Genomic DNA, 18389 nt, shown 5'->3' on the forward strand with positions numbered 1-18389 from the left:
GACATTTACTTCTGAGGTACTGACCTGTTGCACCCGCTAAAACCACTGTGATTATTGTTTGACCGTGCTGGTCATCTATCTATCTTGAAGAACAATCTGGCCTTAATGGCCGTGTACTCTTATAATCTCCACCCGGCACAGCCAGAAGAGGACTGGCCACCCCTTAGAGCCTGGTTCCTCTCTAGGTTCCTTCCTAGGTTCCTGCCTTTCTAGGGAGTTTTTCTTATCCACCATGCTTCTACATCGCTTGCCGTTTGGGGTTTAGGCTGGGTTTCTATATAAGCACTTGTGACGTCTGCTGATGTAAAAAGGGCTTTAAAAATAAATTTGATTGATGTTGAAGCTTCAGCACAGAGAGCGCAATTAACACTTGCTGTGCTGTGGTGCCTTTTCTCTGCAGTAGGGAGGAGAGCGAGACAACGTGCGCCAATCACAAAGGCACTCGCTGTCATTTTTTTTTTTACACTGACCATCAGCTCTTTCTTGAGTCATTTGTGAGTCTTAATTATTTAATCAAATAGTATGCTTAAAGCATCAGACAAGCTCAGTGCATATGTAGTTAATTTTATTCAAACATATAGGGTGTGTCTGTCTATATGTGGAAAAAATATGTTAAGATGGAAGTTAGAGGTCCTGTTCCGAAATAGACACGGAGAAGTCCAGGACCCAAGATGCATAATCACATTTTTAAAACCTGTTCCGAAAGAACAACCAGAACCATTCCCTTATGGACCCGGTCTGATCCGAGTGAGAGAAGCAGCAGAAAAGCCAATTGTTTTGCTCCTTTATTAAACCGGAGCCATGGAGAAAAGGGAGAGAGGGAGAGGCACAGAGCAAGCAGCTGTAGGCTATAGGGAGCGGAGGCCGTACAGTGTGTGTGTGAATGTGTGTGTAAGACACCGGAGCAGGCACAGAGGGAGAGACCGCAACCGCTGTTAACTCCCACTAGACTAACTTCTTGCTAGTTATTTATCATCCCATCCGATTACATAGTACCTGTCTTGACTGCATCAAATCAAGAGGAAGCAGCTAACTAGACTAACCATAACGTCACTGCGCTTCTCACCGTCCTACAGTTAGCCTACACATAACAACAACTCCATTTAGATTATAGCCTAAATATCAGTTTACCTGTAGGCTTTAGGACTTTCTCATTTCAGTTTTAATTCTGCCATTTTAATTCCATCTCCCATTGATTAGATATACCCTAACTTGCTTGTTACACAAGATGAGCAGCGATATAATTGTCTCTCTCTGGAAGCGCAAGGATCAGGGCGCATGCCTTTTTTTGCAACTTTTTCCATATCATCAATATAGAGCCGCATCATGCAGCCCATGTTTTGACTTCTAAGACATTCCCAAGTTTATAAGCCTATCACAACTAAATAAATAACAGTTGTACTGTGATAGTGTAGCCTACGGTATATTAAATGGATTTTTCCATTTTAAAAAAAAGAAAATGTTCCAAATGGCATCAACAGCTTGTATGCATGTAAGCCTGGAGGTGCTTAACATGTTTATGTTAATTAAGTATCATAATGGTGCCCACCTGTTAGGGTCTTGTAGTAGCTCCACAGCCTCCTTCAGCTGGTTGATCATGGCAATGTGTGTTCCTTCTGTGACCTTTGACCTATGGGCCAGGAAACAGGAAGTGAATCATCTTGTTTACAATTCAGAACCACGTTTCACCAATACATAATATTTTTTGAATATGACAACATTCATATGAAGAATATTTTAAACGCTAACCTAATGTTGCCCTGGTATAGATTTCAAAGACACAACCAAAATACATCATGTGGTTTGTAGCAGAACACACATAGCTTTGCTGTGGCAAGAAAATAGTATGGTGATGGTCTGTTAAAATAAAGAGCATTTTCCCAAGCCTCTTTTTGGGCCACATTCGACAGCGTGGGTCTATCTTTCATCTAAGAAAACAGCGACCACAATATAGAAGAGCCAAGAACAACTTGGGAGGAGCATAGCTTCTCAAAAGTCGCCAAAGACGTTTCTACTTTAGCCTACAGTAAAGTGCTGACAGTGTACATCAATCAACGTGAATACAGATGGACAAAGAGTACTACTGCCTATGGATGCATAAAGACAAAAATAACACCTTATACTGTAGCCCAGAGAGAGAAAGCAAGAGAGAGAGAAAGAGAGAAAGAGAGCAGATAGCGAGAAAGAGAGCGAGAGCGAGAAAGAGAGCGAGAAAGAGAGCGAGAGAGAGAGCAAGAGAGAGAGAGAGAGCGAGAGAGCGAGAGAGAAAGAGAGCGAGAGAGAGAGAGCGAGAGAGAGAGAGAGAGCGAGAGAGAGAGCGAGAGAGAAAGAGAGCGAGAGAGAGCGAGAGAGAAAGAGAGCGAGAGAGAAAGAGAGCGAGAGCGAGAGAGAGCGAGAGAGAGAGAGAGCGAGAGAGAAAGAGAGCGAGAGAGAAAGAGAGCGAGAGAGAAAGAGAGCGAGAGAGAAAGAGAGCGAGAGAGAAAGAGAGCGAGAGAGAAAGAGAGCGAGAGAGAAAGAGAGCGAGAGAGAAAGAGAGCGAGAGAGAAAGAGAGCGAGAGAGAAAGAGAGCGAGATAGAGAGAAAGAGAGCGAGATAGAGAGAAAGAGAGCGAGATAGAGAGCGAGAGAGAGAGAAAGAGAGCGAGAGAGAGAGAAAGAGAGCGAGAGAGAGAGAAAGAGAGCGAGAGAGAGAAAGAGAGCGAGAGAGAGAGAGAAAGAAAGGACAGAAACAGCCTGACACAGAGACACACCCACTACAGTGAACAGAGAGAGGGAGGCAAAAAGGAGAGAACTGGATGGATGACGAGATAGAAGACGGATGGATGAGGGATACTCACGTCTGTTCAGAGGCCCAGTGTGTTTCTTCTTCTATCCTGAGGGGCTCGTCGTAGTCTGCCGCCCGTCCCTGCACGAGCAGGAACACACACACACACACACCGAGTTACACACACGCGACATCAGCTGCAGTCAGGTCACATGATCCAGAGGACCAGCCAGCGATTGGTTGCGGTTCAACATTACCGTCACTAGACTTTTTCATAGTGTGAGAGAGGGAGTGAATAAGCAGCCCAGTATGCCACCCCTCACACTCCCCTTCCCTCGTTCAAAGATCTGCTGACACAATCCACATGGGGTTGAAGATGAGACCACCCTATCAATTCAATTCAATTCAATTCATGGGCTCTATTGGCATGGGAAACATGTTTATATTGCCAAAGCAAGTGAAATGGATAAACAATAGTGGAATAAACCAAAAATGAACAGTAAACATTATACTCACAAGTTTCAAAGGAATAGACATTTAAAATGTCTATGTACAGTGTTTATATCTTGCTGTCACACACCCATGTGACAGCAGGGGAGGGAGGTGAGAGATAGAAAATAAAAGACGGAGAATGGTGGGAATAGTAATCAAGAGTACCAGGAGTTTTTCCTGACCCTAATCTGAAGATATCATCCATACTGGCCTATTGAGATGACTGAGATGTCATCCATACTGGCCTATTGAGATGACTGAGATGTCATCCATACTGGCCTATTGAGATGACTGAGATGTCATCCATACTGGCCTATTGAGATGACTGAGATGTCATCCATACTGGCCTATTGAGATGACTGAGATGTCATCCATACTGGCCTATTGAGATGACAGATGTCATCCATACTGGCCTATTGAGATGACTGAGATGTCATCCATACTGGCCTATTGAGATGACTGAGATGTCATCCATACTGGCCTATTGAGATGACTGAGATGTCATCCATACTGGCCTATTGAGATGACTGAGATGTCATCCATACTGGCCTATTGAGATGACTGAGATGTCATCCATACTGGCCTATTGAGATGACTGAGATGTCATCCATACTGGCCTATTGAGATGACTGAGATGTCATCCATACTGGCCTATTGAGATGACTGAGATGTCATCCATACTGGCCTATTGAGATGACTGAGATGTCATCCATACTGGCCTATTGAGATGACTGAGATGTCATCCATACTGGCCTATTGAGATGACTGAGATGTCATCCATACTGGCCTATTGAGATGACTGAGATGTCATCCATACTGGCCTATTGAGATGACTGAGATGTCATCCATACTGGCCTATTGAGATGACTGAGATGTCATCCATACTGGCCTATTGAGATGACTGAGATGTCATCCATACTGGCCTATTGAGATGACTGAGATGTCATCCATACTGGCCTATTGAGATGACTGAGATGTCATCCATACTGGCCTATTGAGATGACTGAGATATCATCCATACTGGCCTATTGAGATGACTGAGATATCAATATATCATTATCTAAATTGCAATCTTAATGATTACTGAAGATTCATATTCCATCCATATGCATTAACGTTACAGTATCATTAAGGGCAATTAATCAAGCCTAACGGCCATCCAAAGGTCTTCACCAAGAGTTGATGGATGAAAGTGTGATCGGATAAACAGTACTGGGTCATAGAGAACGAATGTAATATACATGAGACTGGAAGTCTGAACACATCAGCTACACTTTTCATTCTGTTAAAAACACCAATACTTATTTACAGCACGGCCATTTCCCCATGAATCTTTGACAATACAGACAGCCTTAATGGAAGTGGAGGTGCAGATCTGCACATTATCATCCTTAGTAACAGCTCCAGAGTCAGTCTAGACATCTAGCTCATAATGGATGATGCTGAGACCCAGGTAGAAAAAGTTTATCCAAAATCACCTATTAAAGGGGTAGTTCACCCCAAATGTCAAAATGTATGAATTCAGCAAGTTGCTCACCTAATTAACTTTAAATCAAATCTTTCAGGGAGTGAGTGAGTGCGAGAGAGAGAGAGAGAGAGAGAATGGCCTTGCCTTGATGTAGCTGACAAAGCAGTTGCTGAGAGCAGAAGAATCTCTGTAGCCAAACTGTTCCTTCAGGGCCTCAGTGGGGCTCTCCTCTATCAGTCGCACCCCGTCCCCGTGGGGGTCCGCTACAGGGGGCAGAGATCGAGGTCAGAGATCAATGGAAAGAATGTCACAGTTCAAAGGCTGTACTGTATGGAGATACTGTCCCTTATATATATATAATATATATGTTGAAAATATAGTGTTTGATCGCTTGTTTATGAGATTTGGGTGGATAGTGAAACAACATTACCCTCCCCTCCGTATATATTTGGACAATGAAGATTTATGTTTTTATGTGTCTCTATACGTCAGCATTGGATTTGTATTCAAATGTACAGAAGGTGACAGTACAGTATTTGAGGGTATTTTCATGCATATCTGTTTAACCATTCATAAATCTCTCTTCTTTTTTTTTTAAATAAACAATGCATTTAAATAAACAATGCATGTTCGTTAATTAAGGTGTGCAGAGTGAATACGTGGTCTGTGCAGGGTGAATATGTGGTCTGTGCAGGGGGAATATGTGGTCTGTTGTACGGTAATTTGGTAAAAAGCCAATTTGACAATGCTCAGGACATTGTTTTCGCTGACGAAATGTACGAGTCTGCTGTTAAGGCAAAGCTCGCTCTCTCGCATCCATCCGAGCTCTGCTAATATAACAGCCCAGATAGTCTGAAGCAGCTGTATTGTCCTCTCTGCTACACTTTTCCAAAGGATTGATGAGTCCACCATGTTGTACCAGGCCACATTCTTCCAATAAATTAGAGGGCTTAGTGACTAAAAGGTGACGGCCCTCATCTCATCTGAGTCAGTCTGATCAAGCCTGCCATTAAACACAAACTCAGCAAAAAAAGAAACGTCCTCTCACTGTCAACTGCGTTTATTTTCAGCAAACTTAACATGTTTAAATATTTGTATGAACATAACAAGATTCAACAACTGAGACAAACTGAACAAGTTCCACAGACATGTTACTAACAGAAATGGAATAATGTGTCCCTGAACAAATGGGGGGGGGGGGGGGGATCAAAATCAAAAGTAATAGTCAGTATCTGGTGTGGCCACCAGCTGCATTAAGTACTGCAGTGTATCTCCTCCTCATGGACTGCACCAGATTTGCCAGTTCTTGCTGTGAGATGTTAACACACTCTTTCCAGGACATTTCTGAGGGGGAATGGCCCTAGCCCTCACCCTCCGATCCAACAGGTCCCAGATGTGCTCAATGGGATTGAGATCCGGGCTCTTCGCTGGCCATGGCAGAACACTGACATTCCTGTCTTGCAGGAAATCACGCACAGAACGAGCAGTATGGCTGGTGGCATTGTCATGCTGGAGGGTCATGTCAGGATGAGCCTGCAGGAAGGGTACCACATGAGGGAGGAGCATGTCTTCCCTGTAACGCACAGCGTTGAGATTGCCTGCAATGACAACAAGCTAGGTCCGATGATGCTGTGACACACCGCCCCAGACCATGACTGACCCTCCACCTCCAAATCGATCCCGCTCCAGAGTACAGGCCTCGGTGTAATGCTCATTCCTTTGACGATAAATGCCTCCTTGCAGCATGCCTAAGGCACATTCACGCAGATGAGCACGGACCCTTGGCAACTTTCTTTTGGTGTTTTTCAGTCAGTAGAAATGCCTCTTTAGTGTGCTAAGTTTTCATAACTGTGTCCTTAATTGCCTACCGCCTGTAAGCTGTTAGTACCTTAACGACCGTTCCACAGGTGAATGTTCATTAATTGTTTATGGTTCTTTGAACAAGCATGGGAAACAGTGTTTAAACCCTTTACAATGAATATCTGTGAAGTTATTTGGATTTTTACGAATTATCTTTGAAAGACAGGGTCCTGAAAAAGGGACGTTTCTTTTTTTGCTGAGTTTACGTGTTGCACATACACTTCATTAGTACTGTTACACTCTCACACCACCTTCACTTTCAACACCATTCCCACCCAGTCTGAGGACTGCCAGCCTATCAGTGACCCCCTCCCAGACTACTCCCTGTGTGTGCTGACATAGCCTTCCTGGTGTATATCTTTACTTCCTGTCCCCAACTCTCTCTCTCTCACACACACACACACACACACACACACACACACACACACACACACAACACACACACACGAGAGAGAGAGAGAGAGTTTAGCCAGTGTCAACACTGCCCCAGACCTCCCTCTGTCTTACTCAAAAACAACAATCTGGAAGAACTTCCACTGAGCCACACAGAGACACCATGAAGGCTCCGGAATCATCTCTTCATCCCACGTCCTCTCTTTAGAGCAACAGAAAGTGACAATGTTTCTATTCTGTTTCCTCTTGTGGCAGATAGGGGAGTAACAAAAACCAGAGGCCTCTCTACAGTGTCTATCTGGGCAGTGTTACCGTGTTATCCTAATCTGAGGATGTAACACACAGCCCTGCTGGCTGTTCTCTTCTCCCATTCAGGAGGGCTGGTATCGGGGATGGGTGGCTACTCATTGACAGGGTCGGTGGGTGGAGTGGGGTGGAGATATCCTTACTGAGAGTGTCAGAGACGTGTGGCGTTGTGTGTGTGTGTGTGCGCGCATCTGTGTGTGTATGCTACCTGTGAGAGCGCTGATGTGTTCGCTGGAGTCGTCTTTGCTTAGCCCCTCCTCCTCTGTGATGTGGGACATGGGGACATTGAGACTCAAGCTGTCCTCGTCTGAGGGCTGAAACAACCACACAGCTCAGTTACCAAAAACACTAGCAAACATTTATGTTACCAACAGAAATCTAAGCACTTCAGCTGGTACAACTCAACAGTATTTCAGTCAGAATCAGCCAAATGTTTCAGCTGCCACAATACAACCAGATACTCTGTCAAATGCATCATTCCAGAGAACTGTCGTTTCATACCTGACAATATCTTCTTCACTACTTCTATCTGATCATCACAAAATACACTGAGGTCATAGATGAATGTATACGGGTAGAAAAGTAAGAATGAACAAAACATTTAAAAAAGAACAAACTCCCCAAAAAAGAAAGGGAAGAAGACAAAGAAAAGAAAAGACAGAAAGAAAAGAAAGAAAAAAGACAGAAAGATAGTCTGCTACCCTCAGACTATGTGCTCAACCGGCACAGTACAGCCTAGAACAGCTCTGAGGAGATGGTGACTATTCAACATCACTAGGTAGATGTGCTATTTCTTGCATAATTTTATTATATACATTTCTAAACATTCTGAAGTCATGGCGCAGAAAATGAAGGGAACGTTCAATGGCAATGTATAATGTCAGACACATACTGTGTAATCAATGCAAATGTTACATACAAATGCATGCAGGCGTGCGCACACAACAAACAAACACACACACTCATTCTACCTCGGTGGCAGACAATCTCTTGTCCCCGTTGTCACTGCCAACTCCTGAGTCAGTGTCCTGTTTCTTATTCTGGTCAATGTCCTCCGTGCTGAGAGGAGAGGGGTGAGAGGATTATGGGACGGCCAGGGTCAGGAGGTAAAAACGCACGCGGAGGAGGAAAGAGGAGAGAAAGTGTAATCGCTCCGATCACAGAGGAGAAGCACGGCTCTGTCACGCTCTCTCTTGCTCTGTCTCTCACACACATGAAAGCTAGGTTTAAGGGAAGTTATGCACAAACAGTCTCCAGACAACTGAACCGAGATTCTCCCACACACACACACACACACACACACACACACACACACACACACACACACACACACCTTGCCGTTTCTAGGCCACCTACATTTGCATCCCAAGGGAGCATGTTCACTGATCAGAGTGAAGCATATGGCATTCTGTCCTTATCTTCATTCACATAAACACGCTAAATCCAATTCTGGCCTCACACCTACTTAATCATTATTGCCATTCAATATATAAACTTTATGAGAATCCATGTGAATACAGTTCTACTGAAACATTGGGCCAGGGTGTTGGATCCTTCTACTATGGCTCTATGGCTGAATTATAAATAGCTCTGCTGTTCTTTTCCTCCACTGCCAGGAGTGTGTGTGTGAGAGTGGGATGTGAGTGTGAGTCTCTAAGCTCTCCAGGACAAAAGGAACATTTGTCCTGCCCACGCTTTGCAGTGGGGAGGGTTATAGGGGTGGGGGCGGACATTACAGGGCACATTACAGAACATAACATCCTCCCTCCCTGTAAAACACTTCTCTCATACACACTGTGAGAGGAAGGCTCAGCAGCAGCAATATAACAACAGGTAGAAATTGAGAATCTGGCAACACTCCGTGGTAAATAAATCAGAGGTTGCCAATACTGGTCCTAGAGAGCCAAAGTGTGTGCAGGCTTTTGTGCCAGCCCAGCACTAACAGTTGCCTCCATTAGGGTTGCCATAGCAACTCACCTGCCAGTGGTGGGACGTGATAGGCTGAGGCGCTCCATGACAGGCAGGTAGAGAGAGTCAGGCATCTTGTCACTCCGACACGCCTCGATGCTCAGGTACTTAAATACGTGAACTTTTCCCTTTATGCAGATCTAGAAAACAGATCATCAAATGGACGAATTTGAGCAACTAGATGATGATAGAAAAGTAGAAGGTACACAAATAATTCCACTATATGGAAAGCTAAAACAAAATAAACACAGTGACATGGTCAATAGAATGCCCTATGATGAATGCTACATTCCATTGCAGCGTATGTCATGCCAAGCTGTGGAGAAAGCAATAGCCCCATGCAGACCCAGACTAGGGACGGCCATTTGAAATATTTTCACTATTCAAATAATATCAGACAAAGCCATTTCATTGTTAAAATAGGGCTATAAATTTTTACTTTTATGAATAGGCCTACTTGCAAGTAATCGAATACTAACGTCGTTCGGATATTTGATTATCTGTGCCCATCCCTAACCCAGACTGACCTGTGCAGGTGGGCTCTGCAGGGGGTTGTTCTCCAGCTGTAGTGACTGGAGCTGGGACATTTTCCTGTAGCACACTGGGATGGTGGACACCTTGTTACAGGAGAAATCAAACTTCACCAGGGGAAGCTCCGCCAAGTCTGAGGGCGAACACACAATTCCTAGAGTTAGAGGAGTAATTGTATGTGTGTCAACAGCTCTGGGACATGACTCCAGTGGTCTCCTGAGGGTCATCACTGACAGGGAGCAACATGGAGCTCCATCCACCTATCAGGTGAGAGCTTACAGCCCTGTGGACGTCATCCTGAGGAAGAGGGAATGTCCACAAGAACAACATCTACCTAGCCCACATCAACAACCCAGTATAAACACCCAGACAACCTCTGAGCAACATCCACAGAATCCAGAGTGTGTGGGTTGACAAGGTCATGACTAGGATCATCAGACAGAACTTTCCCCTCTAGAATCCCCCACAGCCCAGCAGGAGCAGCCCTGATACTTCAAGGGTCCCTAACTGCCAAAGTTCCACTAACATGGACCATGCCAAAAGTTTAAAATAAACTGGAGGAACGTATCTTAGGCACTAACCTCGGCACAAACCCCTATGTCCCTGTCCATGTGGGAGGAGACATAGCTAGGGAACAGAAGAAAACCACAGACAGAGAGGCTGACTATCACAACATTGGAAAATACTGATAAACTAAATAGCAGCTATTAGGCTGGGTGTTACTGGTGTACTGTTGTCGTATCATATGCATTTAAATGGGTAACATTGGATAAAGTAGTCCTTAAAATCAGACAGAGAAAACAGACAGTGAAAGATCAATGACAGAGGGAGAAATATAGTAAATATATTAACAGCCCAAGTTTTATTAATGTTCTGAGAACGGTGATTATAGGTTATTGGAAGGTCATTAAATAACTTGAGAACATGTTTCAATAAGACTTTTTATAACACCTTTAGCTTAGTTTGGGTTAAATGTTTTCAACTCCAAGCACAGAAATTATGAGAACATGACTCTAAATAGAACAATGAGGAAACCTGTAAAAAGCATAAGTACTGAAATTCCCACAGAAGAATGTTGTTTCTTAAAGTTCTCTGAACGTTCTGAGAACATGACTTTAAATAGAACCATGAGGAAACCTTATGCTGAAGTACAGAAATTCTCAGCTAAGAAACATATGGTTCTCAGAACGTTATGAGCTAGCTGGGTATCCTGTACTATTCCCATAAGTTTGTGGAAGGGTTGTATGCAAAATAATCCCAGGACAAGCAAACTCTCACAAAGCTCTAACAAAACACATGCTTCTCAGAACGTTACGTGCTAGCTAGGAGAGAAAGAGTAACAGACAGAGCTAGAGAGTCTCAGAGATTCTGTGCCAGCAAAACATTCCTGAAAAGGTCGAAATTCAAGCGAAACAATGACGACTATATCTCTCTGACAACCTTTTATAATTAAAATCGCTGAGATGACAAAGATAAATCTTGGCTTGGAGGACATGAGGGTGAGCTCCAAATATAATTTTTTTAACCAACCAGTATTCTACTTTTCTTAATTAGCTGAAATGAGAAAGTCTGTCACATCCTCTTCCCTCAAGGTCACCCCTTAAAATAACTTATGAGGGACTTCTACTATCGTTCAGTCTAAAAAGGAGATATCTCATTCTGAACAGCACAGTAAATCAATTCCAGCTTTCAAGAACTTTACCAGCATTTTCTACAACAGGATTTCAACCTCCAGACAATATTTTCAGAATCTATATCACCTACTGCAGGTATTCCCAAACTGGGGTACACGCAATGCCGTCGGGGGTACCCCAAATAAAAATGTGATTCACATTCTTTTAAATTTGTGGCTTTTTCAAGAATCTCAAATATAAAATACATTTTGATTTGTTTAACAGTTTTCAGTTACTACATGATTCCATATGTGGTATTTCATAGTTTTGATGGCATCACTATTACTCTACAATGTAGAATAATAGTAAAAATAAAGAAAAACCCTTGAATGAGTAGGTGGTCTAAAACTTTTGACTGGTAGCGTATGTGAGAGTGGACCCTCACTAGTATGAAAACTAAATCCAGGCACAGACTGTGTGTGGGAAATGATTTAAGACTGAGACTCCAATACAACCCAACATTGCAGAGTTATGTGCATCCTTTCAAGCACACCCTTCTCATTAACCTGTGGTGAGTAATTCACAATTTCGATGAACAAATAAGGTTTTAATAATAATATATTTTTTTATTTACCCCCTTTTCCTCCCCAATTTCATGGTATCAAATTGGTAGCTACAGTCTTGTCTCATCGCTGCAACTTCCGTACGGACTTGGTAGAGGCGAAGGTCGAGAGCCGTGCGTTCTCCGAAACCCAACCAAGCCGCACTGCTTCTTGACACAATGCCCACTTAACCCGGAAGCCAGCCGCACCAATGTGTCAGAGGAAACACCGTACACCTGGCGACCGTGTCAGCCTGCACTGCGCCCGGCCCGCCACTAGTGCGCGATGGGACAAGGACATCCCTGCCGGCCAGACCCTCCCCTAATCCGGACAACACTGGGCCAATTGTGCGCCACCCCATGGGTCTCCCGGTCACGGCCAGCTGCGACAGAGCCTGGACTCGAACCCAGAATCTCTAGCGGCACAGCTAGCACTGCGAGCTGCGACTGCACAACTCAGGAGGCCCCAAATAAGGTTTTATATGTAAGATGGTTAAATAATGAGCAAAATAATTGATTATTATTATTTGTGCCCTGGTCCTATAAGAGCTCTTTGTCACTTCCCACGAGCTGGGTTGTGACAAAAACTCACACTCATTCTTATGTTTAATAAATGTATCGTATAGTGTGTGTGTGTGTGTGTGTGTGTGGCAGGCGTAGAATGATGGCAAAAAACTACATTTGAGAGTGCGCTGACCCTGGTGCTAGAGGGGGTATGCAGCTGGAGGTTGAATGAAGGGGTACGGGACTATAAAAAGTTTGGAAACCACTGACCTACTGAATCAGTAACCATAGGAATTTCCAAAAACCAACAAAGAAACACTTTCCTTCAGTAAACCTCTAAGGCAAGACGACTAAAATACTTCAGTGCCTTGGTGGTCCAGTAAGGAGGTCTCAACAAAAAGACATTTGAGGAGGGACGCCCCAAAAGTTCAACAACCATTCATCTAAAACCCGATTTCCCAACATCCCCTCCTCCCCAGGGCTCTCATCCAATCCACTATCTCCTCTCCTGTCCTCCACTAACGGAGTCGAGCCTCCTGGCCAGATTAAGGCTCATCAATCAAACCCAGAGAGGATGGAGCATCTGCAGCGGGATCATAAAGCACTTTCTGTAAATCTGCAACAGAGACGCACACGAGGAAAATATGTAGTAAGACTGGTCGTAAAAATACTCTCGTCCATCATTCAGACAACAAGAGGTTCTGACAGATGGTGGGTGGCGTCTCTGGGACTTAAAGAGCTGTCCTGTCACAGACGTCTTTTACTCTACTAGACCTCTCAAACCACAAAGACCACTGCTACAATACCCCTAGGCCCTAAGACATACCAGGAGACTGGATCATAGACATCATATATATGTCTGAGACAGACATGGTGATAGCAAAGTAAGATAAGTAAACATTAACGTGGCATTATTTAAAGTGACTAGTGATCCATTTATTAAAGTGGCCAATATTTCGAGTCTGTATGTAGGCAGCTGCCTCTCTGTGTTAGTGATGGCTGTTTAACTGTCTGATGGCCTTGACATAGAAGCTGTCTTTCAGTCTCTCTGTCCCAGCTTTGTCCCAGCACCTGTACTGACCTCGCCTTCTGGATGGCCTTCCTGTGACATCGGGTGCTGTAGATGTCCTGGAGGGCAGGTAGTTTGTCCCCGGTGATGCGTTGTGCAGACCTCACCACCCTCTGGAAAGCCTTGTGGTTGAGGGAGGTGCAGTTGCCGTAGCAGGCGGTGAAACAGCCCGACAGGTTGCTCTCAATTGTGCGTGTGTAAAAAGTTTGAAGGATTTAGGTGACAAAACCTCAGGAGCCTGAAGAAATGTGAAGAGGTGTTGTGCCTTCTTCACCACACTGTCTGTGTGGGTGGACCATTTCAGTTTGTCCGTGATGTGTACGCCAAAGAACTTAAAACTTTCCACTTTCTCCACTGCTGTCCCATCGATGTGGATAGGCGGATGCTCCCTCTGCTTTTTCCTGGGACAAAGCTGGGACAGAGAGACTGAAAGACAGCTTCTATGTCAAGGCCATCAGACAGTTAAACAGCCATCACTAACACAGAGAGGCAGCTGCCTACATACAGACTCGAAATATTGGCCACTTTAATAAATGAGTATTTTATACCATCTATTGCATCTTGCCTATGCTGCTTGGTCATCGCTCATCCATATATTTATATGTACATTTTCTTATTCTTTCCCTTTAGATTTGTGTGTATTAGGTGGTTGTTGTGGAATTGTTAGATTACTTGTTAGATATTACTGCACTGTCGGAACTAGAAGCACAAGAATTTAGCTACACTCGCATTAACATCTGCTAACCATGTGTTTGTGACCAATAAAATTGGTTTTGACTTGATTAGGGATGGTGCCATGTTTCCTCCAGACGTCAGGCCAAATAGTTCAATCAGAACAGACAATCTTGTTTCTCATAGTCTTTAGGTGACTTTTGGCAAACTCCAAGTGGGCTGTCATGTGCGTTTTACTGAAGAGTGGCTTCCGTCTGGCCATTCTACCATATAGGCCTGGTTGCAGAGATGATTGTCCTTCTGGAAGGTTTTCCCATCTCCACAGAGGAACTCTAGAGCTCTGTCAGAGTGACCATCAGGTTCTTGGTCACTTCCCCGAGGTCCAAGGTCCTTCTCCCCCGATTGCTCAGTTTGGCTGGGTGGCCAGCTCTTGGAAGAGTCTTGGTGGTTCCCAACATTTTCCATTTAAGAATAATGAGGCCACTGTGTTCTTGAGGACCTTCAATGCTGCAGAAATGTTTTGGTACCGTTCCCCAGATCTGTGCCTCGGCACAATCCTGTCTGGGATCTCTACGGACAATTCCGAAAATAAAGATGTACAGTGTATTCGGAAAGTATTCAGACCCCTGCCTTTTTCCACATTTTGTTACATTACAGCCTTATTCTAAAATTTATTAAATACATAAAAATCTTAATTAATCTAAACACAATGACCCAGAATAACAAAGTGAAAACAGGTTTTTTGAAATATTTACAAACGTATTAAAAATTTTAAAAACTGAAATACCTTATTTACTTAAGTTTTCAGACCCGGAGCAAACTTGCTGCAGAGCGCTCACAACCTCAGACTGGGGCAAAGGTTCACCTTCCAACAGGACAACGACCCTAAGCACACAGCCGAGACAAAGCAGGAGTGGCTTTGGAACAAGTCTCAATGTCCTTGAGTGGCCCAGCCAGAGCCCGAACTTGAATCCGATTGAACATCTCTGGAGAGACCTGAAAATAGCAGTGCAGTGACGCTCCCCATCCAACCTGACAGAGCTTGAGAGGATCTACAGAGAAGAATGGGAGAAACTCCCCAAATACAGGTGTGCCAAGCTTGTAGCATCATACATAAGAAGACTCGATGCTGTAATCTCTGTCAAAAGTGCTTCAACAAAGTACTGAGTAAAAGTCTGAGTACTTTATATAAATGTGATATTTCCTTTATTTTATTTTATAAATTATCAAAAAAATCTAAAACCTGTTTTTGCTTTGTCATTATGAGGTATTGTGTGTAGATTGATGGGGAAAAACGATTTAATCAATTTTAGAATAAGGCTGTAACGTAACAAAATGTGGAAAATGTCAAGGGGTCTGAATAGTCTCCAAAGGCACTGTACAATGGCATTCTAGGCGATTCTGTGCTTCCAACATTGTGGCAACAGTTCGGCGAAGGCCCTTTCCTGTTCCAGCATGACAATGCCCCCGTGCACAAAACGAGGTCCATACAGAAATGGTTTGTCAAGATCGGTATGGAAGAACTTGACTGGCCTGCACAGAGCCCTGACCTCAATCCCATCGAACACCTTTGGGATGAATTGGAACCCCAACTGCGGGCCTAATCGCCCAACATCAGTGCTCGTGGATGAATGGAAGCAAGTCCCCGCAGCAATGTTCCAACATCTAGAGGAAAGCCTTCCCAGAAGAGTGGAGGTTGTTATAGCAGCAAAGGGGGAACCATCTCCGTATTAATGTCCATGATTTTGAAATTTGACAAGCAGGTGTCGACATACTTTTGGTCATGTAGTGCAACTACACTTGCATATACTATAGCCTACTTTATTTAATTGAGACCAACACACCTGATCTCTAATGTATGGCTACTGAACTTGAACTTGGAGCAGCAAGAATGATGACAGCTACAATTGCTACTTTTTCATATAGGATATAGCCTACCTTTTTAGGAGGATGATTTGCCAGCAGAGACAAATACATGAGTAATCAATACTTATTGAAAATGAAAAGGGCACAATGCTCGCTCACCATAGCAGCCTAACCGATGAGCGCGTCGTGTCTTTTCCTTTTAAATGTTACATGTTTTGATTGCACCTCGACTCATGTTGGTTGAGCAGCCTCCACTTCTTTTCATTATCAATATTTATTTAGACACTGTAGTAAATTACAATCATATTTATGTTACTTTCATATTTAAGTTAACTGCCACGCGATTCTCCACCCATGTAGGCAGCGTACTCTATAATGAGACCACACATACTAGGTGCACTTGGACTCACACCCAACTAGGAGAGGAGAGGTGGGCTACTGAAGTTGAAGCAGCAAATTCTGTGTGTGAATAATGCTGAATGTGTTTTAATACAATAAGCGTCAGGCTGATGCATACAAAGCAGAAAAATTAGTTGCCAAATAATCCACGGGACAACAAAAATATTTTAAATCGCAAAGTCATCTGTCTGACTGCCTGCTCCCGCCGCCCGCAGCATGAAAAATGCAGATAGCGCCACAATTATCTCTGTCGGGACACGCAGGTCCCGCGGGACGCCCTAACTGTAACCTCAAATTCCAAGACCATAAATCCTGTGGCGGTTCGCAACTCAAAACTACCTCTAGAGTGGGTGTGTCCAAACATTTGACTGGTACTGTATATATCCACACACACATCTTTTAACAATATATTTTCCTTTATTACTATTTTGCGCTAACCCTACCACCCCTCCCATAATTGAAGTAAACTAATGGACAACACTTAGGCTTCTACTTCCAGATTATACACACACTATATACAGTCGTATGAACAAGTTTGGGCACCCCTGACAATTTCCATTTATAAATAATTGGGTGTTAGGATCAGCAATTTCATTTTGATCTATCAAATAACTGATGGACACAGTAATATTTCAGTAGTGAAATTAGGTTTATTGGATTAACAGAAAATGTGCAATATGCATCAAAACAAAATTAGACAGGTGCATAAATTTGGGCACCCCAATAGAAAAATCACATCAATATTTAGTAGAGCCTCCTTTTGCTAAAATAACAGCCTCTAGACGCTTCCCATAGCCTCTAATGAGTGTCTGGATTCTGGATGAAGGTATTTTGGACCATTCCTCCTTACAAAGTATCTCCAGTTCAGTTAGGTTTGATGGTTGCCGAGCATGGACAGCCTGCTTCAAATCATCCCACAGATTCTCAATGATATTCAGGTCTGGGGACTGGGATGGCCATTCCAGAACATTGTACTTGTTCCTCTGCATAAATGCCCGGGTAGATTTTGAGCAGTGTTTTGGGTCGTTGTCTTCTTGAAACATCCAGCGCCGGCGTAACTTCAACTTTGTGACTGATTCTTCAACATTATTCTGTTGATATTGAGTGGAATCCATGCGACCCTCAACTTTAACAATATTCCCAGTACCGGCACTGGCCACACAGCCCCACAGCATGATGGAACCCCCACCAAATTTTTACTGTGGGTAGCAAGTGTTTTTCTTGGAACGCTGTGTTCTTTTGCCGCCATGCATAACATCCCTTGTTATGACCAAATAACTCAATCTTTGTTTCATCAGTCCACAGCACCTTATTCCAAAATGAAGCTGGCTTGTCCAAATGTGCGTTTGCATACCTCAAGCGACTGTTTGTGGCGTGTGTGCAGAAAAGGCTTCTTCCGCATCACTCTCCCATACAGCTTCTCCTTGTGCAAAGTGCGCTGAATTGTTGAACGATGCACAGTGACACCATCTGCAGCAAGATGATGTTGTAGGTCTTTGGAGGTGGTCTGTGGGCTGTTATTGACCGTCCTCACCATCCTTCGCCTCTCCGATATTTTACTTGGCCTGCCACTTCTGGCCTTAACAAGAACTGTGCCTGTGGTCTTCCATTTCCTCACTATGTTCCTCACAGTGGACACTGACAGCTTAAATCTCTGCGATAGCTTTTTGTAGCCTTCCTCTAAACTATAATGTTGAACAATCTTTGTTTTCAGGTCATTTGAGAGTTGTTTTGAGGCCCCCATGTTGCCACTCTTCAGAGGAGAGTCAAAGAGAACAACAACTTGCAATTGGCCACCTTAAATACCTTTTCTCATGATTGGATGCACTTGTCTATGAAGTTCAAGGCTTAATGAGCTCACCAAACCAATTGTGTGTTCCAATT

General features: G+C 43.7%; 1 protein-coding gene across 7 annotated transcripts in view; it reads right to left on the bottom strand.

The window, feature by feature from the left end:
* Positions 1-18389, bottom strand: part of LOC129820913 (leucine-rich repeat and calponin homology domain-containing protein 1-like) — a 102640-nt gene that overhangs the window by 25820 nt on the left and 58431 nt on the right. For all 7 annotated transcript variants that reach the window (XM_055878024.1, XM_055878026.1, XM_055878021.1 and 4 more), the window contains exons 5-11: positions 9778-9914; positions 9260-9390; positions 8254-8341; positions 7491-7596; positions 4868-4986; positions 2837-2904; positions 1550-1630 (exon numbers count right to left, since the gene is read on the bottom strand). In XM_055878024.1, the coding sequence (XP_055733999.1) occupies positions 1550-1630; positions 2837-2904; positions 4868-4986; positions 7491-7596; positions 8254-8341; positions 9260-9390; positions 9778-9914 (730 nt within the window). The remainder of the gene's footprint in view (positions 1-1549; positions 1631-2836; positions 2905-4867; positions 4987-7490; positions 7597-8253; positions 8342-9259; positions 9391-9777; positions 9915-18389) is intronic.

Source organism: Salvelinus fontinalis, chromosome 23, assembly GCF_029448725.1.
Source record: "Salvelinus fontinalis isolate EN_2023a chromosome 23, ASM2944872v1, whole genome shotgun sequence".
NCBI classification, from domain to species: Eukaryota; Metazoa; Chordata; class Actinopteri; order Salmoniformes; family Salmonidae; genus Salvelinus; species Salvelinus fontinalis.